Source organism: Muntiacus reevesi, chromosome 3 (genome assembly GCF_963930625.1).
Source record: "Muntiacus reevesi chromosome 3, mMunRee1.1, whole genome shotgun sequence".
NCBI lineage: Eukaryota > Metazoa > Chordata > Mammalia > Artiodactyla > Cervidae > Muntiacus > Muntiacus reevesi.
In genome coordinates this window covers 41,395,888-41,411,197 of record NC_089251.1, presented here as the reverse complement: position 1 = coordinate 41,411,197, position 15,310 = coordinate 41,395,888, and the positions used below count along the sequence as shown (strand labels likewise).

Here is a 15,310-nt window from a genome sequence, read left to right as displayed (position 1 = left end):
CTAAGCTTGGTTAAATCCCTGTGCAGCACAGAAGCCTCCCTAGGTCATTTACTGGGTATATTATCTGGAAAGCATATTGGATGCTGCTCTAAAATAGGTCTACAATGCCCTGGTTGCACACACAAATGGCTGTTTTGAGTATAATGCAAGGCTCTATTTCCCTTTAGCCATAAGAATTAAAACAATACTTATTCACCATACAGTTTGATATTACTTCCAATAAGTACAATATTTATTAAACATATCTTCAGTTGTTTTGTTACATAGTGTGCAACAAATTACAATATTCTGCAGCCACAAATTATATGCAGAGTATGAAGAAACTATTAATCAGATAGTGTAATCTTTCCGTTTATAACTCTACAAGGAAGAACTAGCAAATCAGATCTTACATATAACATCTCACTAAACTTTATGCATGGAAAGTGACAGACACTGGTTGTGCTGTTTGATACAAAATGGCTGAACTTCATCTTCAGAAGACTAAACCTGACATCTAAACATGCCAATATAAACATCAAAACAAAATATATTCTAACCAACCACGGGAAACAGTCTGGTATCAGGAAAGCAACAAGGATTACACACATTATTTTATAAACCAGCACACAAAGGTTTAAAACAGTTCTGAAAATGAAGTTAGCTGTCTTGAGTCAAGGGAATAAAAAAAAAGTCAGTATTGACCATTTACAATCTCTGACCTTTGTGGAGACGGTAAGAATCTGTTGTAGTGCAGCTACATACAGTACAATTCAGGCAATTTTGTTTTTTTCACTTGGGTTCAGATTGCAAATTCATTGCTGTGAGAAAAGGACGGAGGCAAATTTTAGCAGCAACCTCCACCTGACTGCTTGACCGGAGTGCTCTGAATTTTAACATTGGACTTCTCGGCACCACCAGCTGTTGCTCCAGGACCCATTCGCTTTTTTATCTCAGCTGCCATCGTCATGAAAGACTGTTCTACATTCGTTGCATTCTTAGCACTGGTTTCCAAAAATGGAATTCCAAGGGAATCAGCAAATTCCTAAGAGAATATGTAAGGCAAAATTAATTGAAAAATCTTTTTCACCATCTGAAATAAGGAATGATGAATGACTTAAGTTTACTGAACTCAGATAAGAGAATGCACGAATTATCATTGTCAAAGTTTCCAGTGCATGTATTTTTAAAAGTTAAGGTGGGGACTTCCCTGGCAGTCCAGTGGTGAAGACTTCGTGCCTGCAATTACGGGGGCATGGGTTCAATCTCTGGTTGGAAAACTTAACAATAAAAGCTAAGTTGGCTGCAGCCATTGTGTGACTCTATACCCATATAAAATTCAAATTCAGCACCTTCCAATTCAGTCTGAAAGTCAAACTTGAAACATACCTTTGCTGTTGTGTAGTCTACTACTTTCTTTGTGGTCAGATCACATTTGTTCCCTACCAACAACTTGTTGACATTTTCACTGGCATAACGATCTATTTCCTGCAGCCACTGTTTAACATTATTGAAGGACTCCTAAAAAGACAATTTAAAGAGTGATAATATAGTTCTGAACATAACTATTCTAATGAAGCAAATGATAAACAGAAGTGTCTCTCCTGACCTAAGAAGAGCTAGTGAGACAATATAGCTATTAAAAAAGAACTCTTAATGCTGGGAAAGAAGTGAACAGACACTTTGATACATATTTATATGAATAAGAATACAGAATTTGAAAGCTTGAGGATGACAATGCCTTATTTGAGAGGGAAATACAGCGCAGAGTTAAACTATAGCTCAGGCAAATCCCATTGTTTTGGAATATGCTATTTATATGCACGACAAAACCTAGTTTTTCAATGTGACAAAATTCTGGCTTATGAATAAGGTAGCCTAACTGTTAACCACTAGAGATGTCACAAGTTATTAAATAAATGGATCCAACATAAAGATACTTGTTTTCCAGTCATATTTAAGGGAGGAAAATTTCCATTTTAAATATTACAAGGAAATGACTTGAGATTTATAACTAGCAATGATTTCATGTTTTATCACCCAGTACTCCTAATGGTGTTGAATCTGAAGTCTTATAATTCTAGTAATCTCCTAATTAGCTCTGATTTCATATTTCACTCCTTGGCAAGAGGAGGAAATGTCAACCCACTCCAGTATTCTTGCCCGAGAATCCTATGGGGATTGAACATTTGCTATAAGAATTATACATTGTAATTTTCATGAACATTTTCTACAAGAATTATACATTGTAATTTCAAAGTTCATCTTTCACTCCTTGGCAGGCAAAAGAAGGACCCTGAAATTTTCTAACTTTCTGATCAAAAGAACAATTACTGCCTTTGAACCACATTCTTAGACTATTCTTCACATCCCCCTACCTTCTTTCAACAAGCTTATCTTTAGATATTCACTGTCGTCTTAAAATGTTCCTCAAAGCTCATCCCTATTTCTGAACCACATTAGGGGTCTCCATAGGCAGAGACCCCTAATCTTACTTTTGGCAGTTCCAACAGGTCTAACTACCAGGCAAATTTCAACACCTATCACCAAGCACACAATATGAGCCAAACAATCCCAGTTCCCTACAAACTCTTGACAAAATGGTTTAATTGATAATAAATATAATTTGGGTCCCTTGAAAGCAAATGTAAATCCAATTACTAAATTTTCTGTTTACTAAAGGAAAATAGGAAATTTGGGTTGACCAGTTTATTAGGTATTCAAATGATGTAGGGGAGAAAAAATAACACTGTACCTGTTCTTAAAAGATAACTGGTTTAAGATAAATGTTTTTGTATCATTCACTTCATTTGGGGTGGACAAAGTCTGCTATATAAATAATACTCATAGCTTGTATGCAAAGTAAAAATAGTGTGATATTTAATCAAATAATAACTTACTACATTGTTAGTGAAACACAATTTTCTCCTGGAACTTACCTGATCTGTCACATCATACACAACTATGATGCCATGGGCTCCTCTGTAATAACTGGAGGTGATTGTTCGAAATCTTTCTTGGCCCGCTGTGTCCCACTATCATAAAATAATCAAGAAATCCAAACAATTCCATTAAAACAAGAGTTGGGGAAAAGGAGGCAAGGAGGAGGGAGAACAGTTTAGTTTACATAGTTGTGGATTACCAGGATTTGCTATGGGAACATTAGCTCTCTGTGCTCACACTACTAAATCACAAAGAAACTGCCAAATATCTGAAGGTTCAAAAAAGAAGGCAGAGTCTAATTTAGCTTGCAGTTAATGCTACCAATATTGTAAATTATAAGCCCTCTGATCAGCAACTATGTCATACTTTTCATATACTCAATAGCCTTTAGCACTGTGCCAAGCTTACACTATGAATGCAAAGATGGGCTGACTTGATATTAGCAAATCTACTGGTCTAGTGCCCCTGCTAACACATTACAACTCTCATCAAACATAAGACAAAAATCTCTTGCTAGCACATTTTATCATCATGGGAAACACTGAAAGGACCTAATTCAGGTAACTATCAGTCAAGACAGCACTTTAGCCATCTCAGGAACAATTATTTTAATCCTAGGGAAAACAATGTAAGGAAGATGATTCCAAATACTTTTATAAAATTCATTTTAAGAGCAATTTACCACACTTCAACCATTTAGGCTCCAACAGTGGAAACAAATACACTGCCACATTAAAGTTCGGAGTTAAAACTATTAAAAAATATCAGGTAAACTCATTTTAAAAACCATGATTTTAACAAGCCCAATGAGAATTTTGTTTCAATTGCTCCTAAATAATGACCTTTCCCTTTAAAAAAAAATTTTTCTTTTCTTTTTTTTTTTTTTTTTTAGAAAAGCTACCTACTCCACTAACAGGCTTCCCAGCTGACACTAGTGGCAAAGAGACATAAGAGATGCAGGTTAGATCCTTCAGTTGTGTCCCCTGGAGGAGGAAATGTCAACCCACTCCAGTATTCTTGCCCGAGAATCCTATGGACAAAGAAGCCTGGCAGGCTCTAGTTCATAGGGTCACACAGAGTCAGACAAAATGGAAGCAACCTAGCACACACCCCACTAAAACTTAATACTTGATTGATGGGAAAATAACTGAACGGTTACTTAATGGTTAGCCATTAAAAAAACAGAAGATAGACTTGTAGCCTAATACAAGTGGAGATTATGATGAAATAGCCTTTCGTGGGAAGTTGTAAAGTTCTGGAATATATATGTGAACTTGACATTGCTCCCCACTAGTGTCCTAAATGGCAAAAAAAAAAAAAAAAAAAAAGGAAAAGAAAAGTTCAGGAGCACTGAGTGAAATCACTTCCTTTTCTAAGACCTCTAAGACCCAGTCAACAGAGCTGTTAAAAGTAAGCTGCAATTCTGGGGAAGTTTAAATACAGACTGACTATTCGATAACATTAAGGCATTAGTATCACTGCTGTATGTAAAATGGGTAACCAATAAGGACCTACTGTGCAGCACATGGAACTCTGCTCAGTGTTATGTGGCAGCCTGGATGGGAGCGGAGTCTGGAGAACGGATACATATATATGTATGGCTGACTCCTTTTGCTGTCCACTTGAAACTACCACAACATTGTTAATTGGCTATACCCCAAAACAAAAAGTTAAAAAAAAAAATTTTTTTTAAGGCATTAGTGTACGTTTTGTTAGAAGTGGTAACGGTGGTTACATAGTAAAATAGATGCATAGTTAATATTTTTGTAGTAAAATATCATGTCAATAACCACTTTAACATACTCCAAGGAGGAAAAATAATAATGAAGTAATAAATAAAGTAATATGTTAACACTTGTTCATCTAAAACAAGCAAAAGCTACCTTTTTCACCCAAAGTACTAGCTTATTAGAGTCAGAAGACCATCAGTAGGGAGCCTCAAGTCTTTCAGGATACCCTTGGAGAAGCAGGATCTCTAGAGCAAAGTCAATTTGACTTCAAAACATTAAATTTAGGTTCCTAGTTATTACAGTTTCTTCATCCATAAATTCCAGATACCACTACTTTATGAAACTGCTAAGTTTAAATGAAATAATGTTTATAAAATGCCTAGCACAATACCTCATTATACTAGCTACTCAATAAAATGTTAATTCCCTTCTCTTCACCACCACTAACCAACCCCTTTCACAAGGATAGGACAAGAACAGGAAGAAACTATTTCTGAATACATGTTAAAGAATTGTAGTTAAGCAACGGCATCCAAAGAGTAAAATTTCTGCTATCTTCTTGCCACTCTGAAAACTCTCCTGACTCTACATCCTAACATTACCTTCCCTCTGTAACTGATCACCCTTTATGTACATAATCCTCATTACCCCTCATAATCACGAGGTAAACTGATTTTCCCTGCTGTGTCTCTCCTACTGAAATGGGATCCCCTATGGGGCTATGTTTCATCCATCCCTGCAACCTTGAACCTATCTGAATAACTGTGCAATGTGAGCATTTCCGTAAAAAAAAAAAAGAAAAAAATCAACATTCACAGAAAGAGGCCTTTCATGGGACTGGACTCCATACACGCCCTGCAGTGCTGAATGTTTTGTAATCACCAACTGTGATAAAGACCCTGATGGCACACTTGAACAGGAAAAGCAGAAAAAATAATTAAAATATAGATAAACCCAATCATTTTTTTAAAGACCTGGAAAACATGAAAGGGTAATTCCAGCCAGACAAGGTGAAATGTAGCAGGGTTAAAAGTAAAATCTTGCATTTAGATTTTTAATGCCCTAGTCACAAAATGTAAGACTTAAACAAAAAACAAACCAAAACCTTAAGACCCAAACTAGTAGGTAAAATAGCTACTGAGATAGCAAATGTAGTAAACTCAGGCTTTCTTTTTATGTCCTTGTATGGGCCAATGATGAGAAAATGGCAAGAGTCCCTAAAGTCTGAGAGGAAAAAAATGAAATTCAGAGACCAAATCAATAGAAAACTTACCCCATGTAGTCCACACTGGCCAGATACTATCTTATATTTGATTTTAGGAATCATATTTTAATAAGTGGCACTTACAAAGGAGTAACCTAAATTGTAAAAAGTTCTGAAAACATGCTTCCAAAAAGGAATGACAGGTTGTGATAAGATCAATCTAAATGGCAGGCTCTCAACAGAAATTAATTTTGATTAGGCAGCTGCAAAGAGTTTTTACACAGATTTAACATATATACATACACAAAACTATAAATTTGGTTCTCACAACTACTTAAACTATAGGTTTGGTTCTCACAACTACCTATTAGTAAGTCAAGTATCATCACACTCATTTTAGAGGTAAGAAACTGAGCCTCAGGAAAAAGGCTGAAGTTAAGTTAAACCCATGACTCTCCAACTAATAAACAGCAGAATGAACACAACAAATCCAAGTTTTCTGACTCCAAATTCAGAATTCCTTCCAGTGCAGGGTGTTATCAATTCCATAAAAAGAGCAGTCACTTGTTTTCCATGTTACCTCATAGTAAGAGCCAATTCTAAAAGATACCTGAGATTTTTCTTTTAAAGACCAAAGGTATGTGCATCCTGGTAGTACCCAGACCTATGTTAAGTTTCTACTACAACTGCATATTTTTAATTCAGTGTTGGGGTTTTAAGGATGGGTAAGGGAGTGAGGATGGCACAGGAACACAATATACTGAAAACAGAGCTATGGGTCACTTGGTTCTTCTACTAATGGTAGGCAAGTCATTAAATCTCTCAGAATCCATTTTCTGAGCTGTAAAATATGTAAGAAAAGCTAAATTCCCTTCCAATAAAATTCTACATTTCTACAGCGTTGGAACATACTATCTAATAAATACTCAACTAAAACAAATATGAAGAACCTCTCCTAGGTTTTTCCTGGATCCAGAGTATTCAGCACAATAAAAGACATATGAAAACTGCTCAGTATGCTTCCTCTATAAGACAAAGTAAACAAACATCAACTTAGACCCCACAGACCTCACTGATAAAAGTGCAAGAAAAAGAACTAGGACCAGGTTTGACTTAAAACATGTATTTCTCAACTCTATGAACAGAAAATTCAATGAAGAAGGTAATCTTAAATCACTTTCAATCTAAACAATTCTTACTCTACCATTCTGTCACAGATGAATGATTCCTAAGATACTTTCATTTTAACATATTACAAATAACAAATATTCTAAATTTACCAAAATAATTTACAAAAAATTTCCAGTCCAAAAATTACTTACTATTTGAAGTTTGATTGTTTTCCCATCTAACTCTATAGTTCTTATTTTGAAATCCACACCAATTGTGCTGATGTAGCTTTCTGTATATGTATCATCCTAAAGGGAAAAAAGTTAACAATTAAAATGAATGCTCAACAGAGTAAATGAGAAATATGTTAACTTTTATCCAGAAAGCTGATAAAGTTTGTAAGACATAACAATCTGAGAACAGCCACTCCATCCTGCTCCTGCACTCAGTTCACATTCTGAAGACAAAGTGCTATTTAATAATGGTTTAAGACTTTTTTCCCAATAGCTATTCTTTAGTTTTCCAATCATCTCTTGGCAAATTCTTTACATATATCATACAGACAAGGTTTTATATTTTGAATGATTATGAATGATTTTTCTAATTTGCTAATCAGCAGAATTCTTGCTCCTCCACCCTCACTGGTTATTCAGTTTATTCAACACAAACCTATGGATCATGTCCCTCTTCTGAAATTCTTTTTGAAGTCAATTTATGACTTTTAAAATTGAGATATAATTCATATACATAAAATTCACCCCTTTAGAATATACAACTCAGTGGTTTTTAGTATATTCAGAAGACTATGAAACCATCACAACTATTTTAATTCCAAAACATTTTCTTCACTCCAAAAGAAAACCCTATACCCAGCAGCAGTCAGATTTCTTCCTCTCCCCCTAGACTCTGGAAACTACTAATCTATGTTTCCACAGATTTGTCTATTTTGGATACCTCATATGAATGGAATCATACAATGTGAACTTTTGTGTTTGGCTTCTTTCACTCAGCATAAACTTTTCAAGGTTCAGTCTTTGTTTTTTTTAAATATATATATATACACACACACAGACACACACAATTTATTTTATTTTTGGCTGTGCTGGGTCTGGTTTTTCTCTAGTTGTGGTGAGTGGTGGCTGTTCTCTAGTTCAAGTGCATGGGGGTATTCTCTTTGCAGTGGCTTCTCTTGTTGCAGAGCACAGGCTCAGTACTTGTGGCGCAATGGGCTTAGTTGCTCCACAGCATGTGGGGTCTTCCTGGACCAGGGATCGAACCTGTCTCTCCTGCACTGGCAGGCAGATTCTTTGCCACAGAGCCACCAGGGAAGCCCCAGTCATGTTACAGCATGAATCAGTACTTCATTCCTTTTTATGGCTGAAAAATAGTACACTGTATAGATATACTACATCTTATTTATCAGTTCATGGGCATCTGGGTGGTTTCTACATTTTAGCTATTATCAATAATGCTGCTATGGACACTTGTGTGTAAGTTTTTGTGTGAACAACAGTTAACCCAAGGCTAAACTTTTAAAATTACACCCGTTTTTCCCCTCAAGTACCTATTACAATTATTTTACTCACAATGAAAACAAAATTGTTTTTTTCTTTAAGTGAAAAGATATGTAAATGGAGATATCACACTTTCACCACGTAACCCCACTGTACAATCATCAGGCATAAAGCACCACCTAGGAAGTACTTTGCTAACAAAGATGGATTTAGGCTCAATCAAGCCTAAATCTATTAAGAGTAGCACTGTTAAAAAGAACTTTCTTTGATGACAGAAAGGTTCTATAGGCTGTGACTGTCAATATAGGAGCCAGTAGCTCCATGTGGCTAGTGGGAACAAGGAACTGAATTTTTTATTCCATTCAATTTTATTTAAATTTAAAATAATCACAAGGGACTCCCAACTACGATAATGATAGATAAAGCACTGCTCTGGGGCTTACTTCCAATTACAGAAACAGGAGGGACAAGTTTAAAGACACCACAGAGAAGCAAAGTGACAAACCTAAAATGTTGGACAATTTATAGGACAACTGCCCCAGTTTCTGCAAAAAGAAAGTGACACGAAAAATACATAAATAAAAAAGGAGGAGGTGGAAGTGAGGAGTTGGAAAAACTCTTAAAAGACTAAGCAGCAAAACAACGAAATGAAAGTATGAACATTGCTTTACAATGTTGTGTTAATTTCTGCTACAGAGCAAAGTGATTCAGTTATACATACAAAACTGAATAATAACATACATATTCTTTTCCATTACGGTTTATCACAGGAAACTCAATATAGTTCTCTGTGCTATACAGTAGGACCTTGTTTTTCCATTCTATATATAAAAGTTTGCATTTGCTAACCCCAAACTCCCACTCCCATCCTTCTCCATCCTCCCCTCCCCACCATGGGCAACCACAAGTCTGTTCTCTATGTGATAAGTCTGTGTGAACCATGTTTTGAATTGTGATTCAAACTAACACCACACTTTTTAAAACAATCAGGAAAATTTATTTTGTAAGTCAACAAATTTTTTTATATGATAAAGTATGTACATTAGTTACTCAGTCATGTCTGACTCTGCAACGCTGAGGACTATAGCCTGCCAGACTACTCTGTCCATGGGATTCTCCAGGCAAGAATACTGAAGTGGGTTGCCATTTCCTTCTTCAGGGGAATCTTCAACCTAGGGATGGAACCCAGATCCCCTGCATTGCAGATAGATTCTTTACCATGTGAGATCAGGGAAACCCTATATTAAATAATAAGTATGTAAGGGGAAATGACACATTTGCACTCGAACAAAAAGAAGGAGAAAAAGGACTAAATGAAACGAGTGTGGGCAAGTCTTGATAATGCTGAATCAGATGGGTATATGACACTGAGACAAAGATGGCTAAAGCAAAGTGTAAAATGTGATCAGAGTTCCAAGTGGCTAGAGATAGCTATGTTGACTTATCCTTCACATATATTCACATTTCGCCATAAACAGAATCACTGGGTAAAAGGATATTTTTAAAGCACTGAATGCAATTTGACAAAATACTCATCATCAGATATTCCTTTTTTAAATTTAAATTTTCAAGTAAGTATCACATACTATAGAAAATGGATAGAGAACAACATTCAGCACTAGAACATGCCAAGTGCTTTGTTAGAAAAACTTATAAATGCTATTATTAATACAATTCTTATATACCCCAAAATGACCCTTACTTGCATGCCTCTGAGCCACTGCGATTCCCATTTCAACTGTCCAAATCCTCAGTATCTCTTTCTCCCCCTTTCTCCCCAAGCTTTATCCCCCTAACTCCCCAGCCCATGGGCAAGTTGGGAATTTTTATCCATTTTTCAAATTTGAGTTCAGGCAACACTGATTGTCCAAACATTCTTAAAATTCCTTGGCCAGTAGTTAAGAGATTCTTCCTTCTGTGCTCTCAAAGCTTATTATACATTTCTTAATCATACTTGTTACAGCTTGAATCTATTTTAGGGATCTGAGAATCAGTATTTTTAAAATGCTTCCTGGCTCATTCTGTGTAGGTAATACTGAAAACCTGTGACTTAGGTCAGTAGGAATCTGGAAAGGATTTTCTTTGAAGCACAAATACCTCAGGCTACAGCCATTTTCCTCAAGAGATGCTAGCTTCTTCCCACCCACCCAGATTACTGATTTAATACTAGGAATTATTCTTAATTTTAATACTTGTCACTCTAATAAATATAAAGTATTGTCTAATTTTGACAGTAAAGAATCAGCCTGTAATGCAAGAGACCTGGGCTCGATCCCTAGTCAGATTCCCTGGAGAAGGGAATGGCAACCCACTCCAGTATTCTGGCCTGGAGAATTCCATGGACAGAGGAGCCTGGTGGGCTACAGTCCATGGGGTCACAAAGAGTTGGACACAGCTGAGCAACTAAACAAAAAGAAATTTTTAAGTCCTTTAATTACAAATAAAACTGAACATTTTTTCATATTTACTGGCAATTTGTATTTCTTCTTCTGTAAACTGCCCACTCATGCATTCATTCTTTTTTCCATTAGGACAACTATCCTTTCCTTACTAGTGTATAAATGTGCTTTATATATTGAGACTATCACCTCTTCCTCCATATACTTTTTGCTAGGACCACTTGTTTTCTAACATTATGTGTCAACATTAATTTTAATGCAATCAAATTTAACAATCCTTTCTTTCCTGATTTTTTCCTGTTATTAAATAATTTCACATAAGATTAAAGAGTCACCTAAGTTTTATTCTGGTACTTACATGGTCTCATTTTCAAATTATTATTATATAATGAATATACATGAGACTCACTAACATCTCATCAGAAAAGTAACATTAAATATTTGAGATGCTGTCAAGCTTGCAGTGATGGATTTTAAATTTTTAAAAATTCTAATTTTCCCTTGAAAAACCTGAAGTTATTATAGGCAACAAATACTATCAGGTATTTTCCTTGAAGTGACAATGTCTGTTCATCTGATAAATGTATACCCAATACTCGATTCCAGATAAATATAGCCTGTTAGTTGTTCTTTCAAGTTTAAAAAAAAAAAAAAAAGAATGAAGAAAGCAGCTAGTTTAGCTCATAATGGAAACAACTATACAAATGCTTATCTCTCTCTTTAGACAATCAACACATTTCAGTCTTCAGGAAAACTGTTTTATGTGTACTCATTTTTTCACACAGAATATTTAAAAAGGAAACACTCAACAAGGATCAAGATCTCTAAAAATTAATCATTTTTAGAAGCAACCTAGGTGTCCATCAACAGATGAATGGATAAAGGAGATGTATACATACATATATACATACCATGGAACCCTAGTCAGGCATAAAAAATGAAGAATTGACATTTGCAACAACATGGATGGACTTGAGAGGGTATTATGATAACTAAGTCAGACTGAGAAAGACAAATACTTATATGTGGATTCTTTAAAAAAAAAAAAAAAACAAGCTAATAACTAAAAGAAAAAAAGAGACTCACAGATTTGAGAACAAACTAGTGCTTACTGGAGGAGAGAGAAAGGAGGAGGAGCAAGACAGGGGCAAGGGGTTAAGAGGTACAAACTACTATGTATAATACAGAAAGTTACAAGGACGTATTGTACAATACAGGGACTATAGCCAACATCCTATAATAGTAAGTGGAATATAACCTTTAAAAATTGTTAATCACTATATTGTACATCTAACACCTATATAACACTGAACATCAACTATACCTCAATTTTAAAAAGTATGAAAAAAATTAATCATTTTTACTGTTTCATCAAAGACACACTTAAGTGATAACGGTGTTTTTTCCTCCCCTGTGAGCAAACAGAGGTAAACACCATGACTAGGAGCATAATCTGGGGCGTAGCATTACTTCAACATGGGACTACCTACCATTGCAGTTTTACCTACCATTGCTTTTGCACCATCAGGGCAAAGATCAACAGAGTGAAAAAAGACAAACATCTTTTGTCTCAGTACAACTACTTGGTAATTATTTATACTAATGATTTAGCGTTATTAGCAAGTGGTTTTTGATCTCACGGACTCCAGGAGGGTCTTGATAATCCCCACTGGTTCACATCTTAAGAAGCAATGATCAAGACAGTGAGAAGGAAAACATGTTAAATTTGAAGGCAGTTCATAAACACTACGAACAAGACCGTGCATTTTATTTATTAAGTTGAACGTTATTATTAAGTTATTTATCAGTTTGTAAATTTCATCCATTGTCAAATGACAACGATGCCACTGTCAAAAAAATAAATAGTCTGTACCAGGCCCTGCTTTTTCTTTTTATTCTACTAAAGTTTTACTTGAAGATTTATCTTCCATCAAGTCACTTTCAACACAAACCTACCATTTTTTCCCTTACTCATTATTTATGTTGGAATGAAACACTGTTTGACCTCCAAGCAGAGTATTAGGACACTTTGACTTTATAACTACAGTTTTCTTGAATTTCTTTTAGCAACAGTATTTCTTCTATTTAGAGTCTAGATATCACTGGGGATGTGTATTTGGAGGCTTCATATATAAAATTCTGGAAGAATATCCTGAATAAAACTGCTTTATCTTTTGTCTACCCAGAAAATATACACAGCATTAATTCCTTTAAAATCACTTTGACTTCAACTTACTGCAAACCTAAGAAGAAGGCAAGACTTTCCAACCCCAGAGTCGCCAATCAGAAGTAACTTGAATAAATAATCACTGCAAAGAGAAAAAGAAAATCACATTAATAAAAAGCATATTGTATTTTAAGTTCTACAACAACAAAAATAGAGCCAAGAATAATAGCTCACTAAGGAAGACTACAGCTTCTGAAAAGCCCATGGACGCCCTAATAAGTCCAAACTCCAAAAAACAGCAGTTTGGGGCCCTTTTGATGAATCACTGAACATGACAGAATTATACATAAATAAGACAGATAATGCCACCCATACCTCTAACATCACTGAACTTCCACGTCCAAGCAATGAATGAAAGGAAACACAAATGATATGCTTTCTTGGAGAGTCCAATAGACTTTCGCTAGAAAAATCCCACTCTTCTGCAATATTAGAATACAGGGAGTTAAAGTTTCATTTGTTTTTGCCTGTGAAACAAATCTCTCCTTCAACTTCAAATCTCAAATCATTATTTCATAGCAATCCTCCAACAAACGGCTTTTATGATCCTTCCCTAGCAGCCACCTGGAATATCTCCCCTTTTATTTTAAACTGGAGATGCAATAAAATCAAGGGGGCTGTTTGTGTAAACGCACAACGTAACCAACATTCTAAACTTGTATTAAAGCATACTTCAGAAAACACTGAAAAGAAAAAAAAAAAAACAACAACACTGAAAGCTAGGCTTTTCATGCACATTTACCATCATTGAGACTAACTCAAAAATTATCTCCAGGTGACAAAACCCACTGAAATGTTGTGAAGTAATTAGCCTCCAACTAATAAAAAAAAATTAAAAAAAAAAAAGTACTTAAAAAAAAATTATCTCCAGGGAAAGCCTTTCATAAATCTCAAGACAACAGTCTGCCCATGGTCTCCAAAGGAACCACTCATAGATTCTACTTTTCCCAACTCTGACCAGTTCTATAAGTTCTTTTAAAGCAATTTCAAAATGAGAAAAAATCCAGAATTTATAGATTTTTTTCAGAAGATCTATGTGATTCTTAAAATTTCTTCCCTGTGACTTAGTTTTTATAAAATGCTATCCACTTAAAATGAAACCCAAATATCACTTGCAAATGAAATGTAGATTACAAGTGTATTTACGTGTAAGCAAGATGTTTAGGTGTGATTACCTCTGGGATTATTAATCTACTGTTTACCGACATTTATAACACCAGGGGGGCTTTCCTAGCAAAGAATCTGCCTGCAATGCAAGAGACCTCGGTTCAATCCCTGCGTTAGGAAGATCCCCTGGAGAAGAGAATGGCATCCCACTTCAGTGTTCTTGCCTGGAAAAATCCACTGACAGAGGAACCTGGTGGGCTACAGTCCATGGGATCTAAATGGTGGGACATGACTGAGAGACTAACACTTTCACTGTCACTGAGGTCTATAGTATTAAAACATAGCTTTCTGGGACTTCTCTGGTGGCCCAGTATTTAAGAATCCACCTTGCAATGGGGGAACATGGGGTCGATCCCTGGTTGGGGAACTAAGATCCTACATGCTGCAGAGCAACGAAGCCAGAGTGCCACAACTACCAATGTGCACACACCGTAACTAGAGACTGTGTGGGCCACAAGGAATGGTCCCACAGGCCGCCAACTAAGACCCAACGCAGCCAACTAAAAAAAATATTAAAAAAACGAACAAAAACCACATCGCTTTCTGGTTTACCAAGTTACTGTAGTACACTTATTGTCCCTAATTATACCAAAGAGGAAAAAAAAAAAATTTAAATCCTGCCCTAGTAAATGGGAACATAAAGGTCACATAAGGAAATAAGCTTTTAAAATAAGTGATTAAGAAGGGCTGATTGAAGCACAGTACGAACGTAATAACTAACACCCTTTCCCGTTTGAGAGCCTAAAGAATAAAAGGGGATAGTAGGGACAAGTATTATAAAAATTTGCCCTTAATAAATTATTGATACCTAATACCAAACAACTTCTATTAGTTAGTACATTTGCTGACTGGCTTCAGTACTATTGATACCTTTCTCTTTAATTAGACCAAATGAATTCTTAAGAATGATGAACACTGAACATTAGCAACGAGTATCTTACAAGTTTACATTTCAGTTAGCAAGAAAAATCACAGCACCAATACTACTACAGTTACTTTGTTTTTAACAGAAATTATGACACAACAAATGCCCTGAA

The 15,310-nt window shown here is 35.5% G+C and overlaps 1 protein-coding gene across 1 annotated transcript in view; it reads right to left on the bottom strand.

Annotated features, from left to right (window-relative positions):
• Nucleotides 1-203: 203 nt before the first annotated feature.
• Nucleotides 204-15,310, bottom strand: part of RAB1A (RAB1A, member RAS oncogene family) — a 28,415-nt gene continuing 13,308 nt past the window's right edge. The window contains exons 2-6 of the mRNA XM_065929048.1: nt 13,116-13,188; nt 7,179-7,274; nt 2,919-3,014; nt 1,369-1,500; nt 204-1,024 (exon numbers count right to left, since the gene is read on the bottom strand). Of these exons, the coding sequence (XP_065785120.1) occupies nt 827-1,024; nt 1,369-1,500; nt 2,919-3,014; nt 7,179-7,274; nt 13,116-13,188 (595 nt within the window). The 3' untranslated portion in view covers nt 204-826. The remainder of the gene's footprint in view (nt 1,025-1,368; nt 1,501-2,918; nt 3,015-7,178; nt 7,275-13,115; nt 13,189-15,310) is intronic.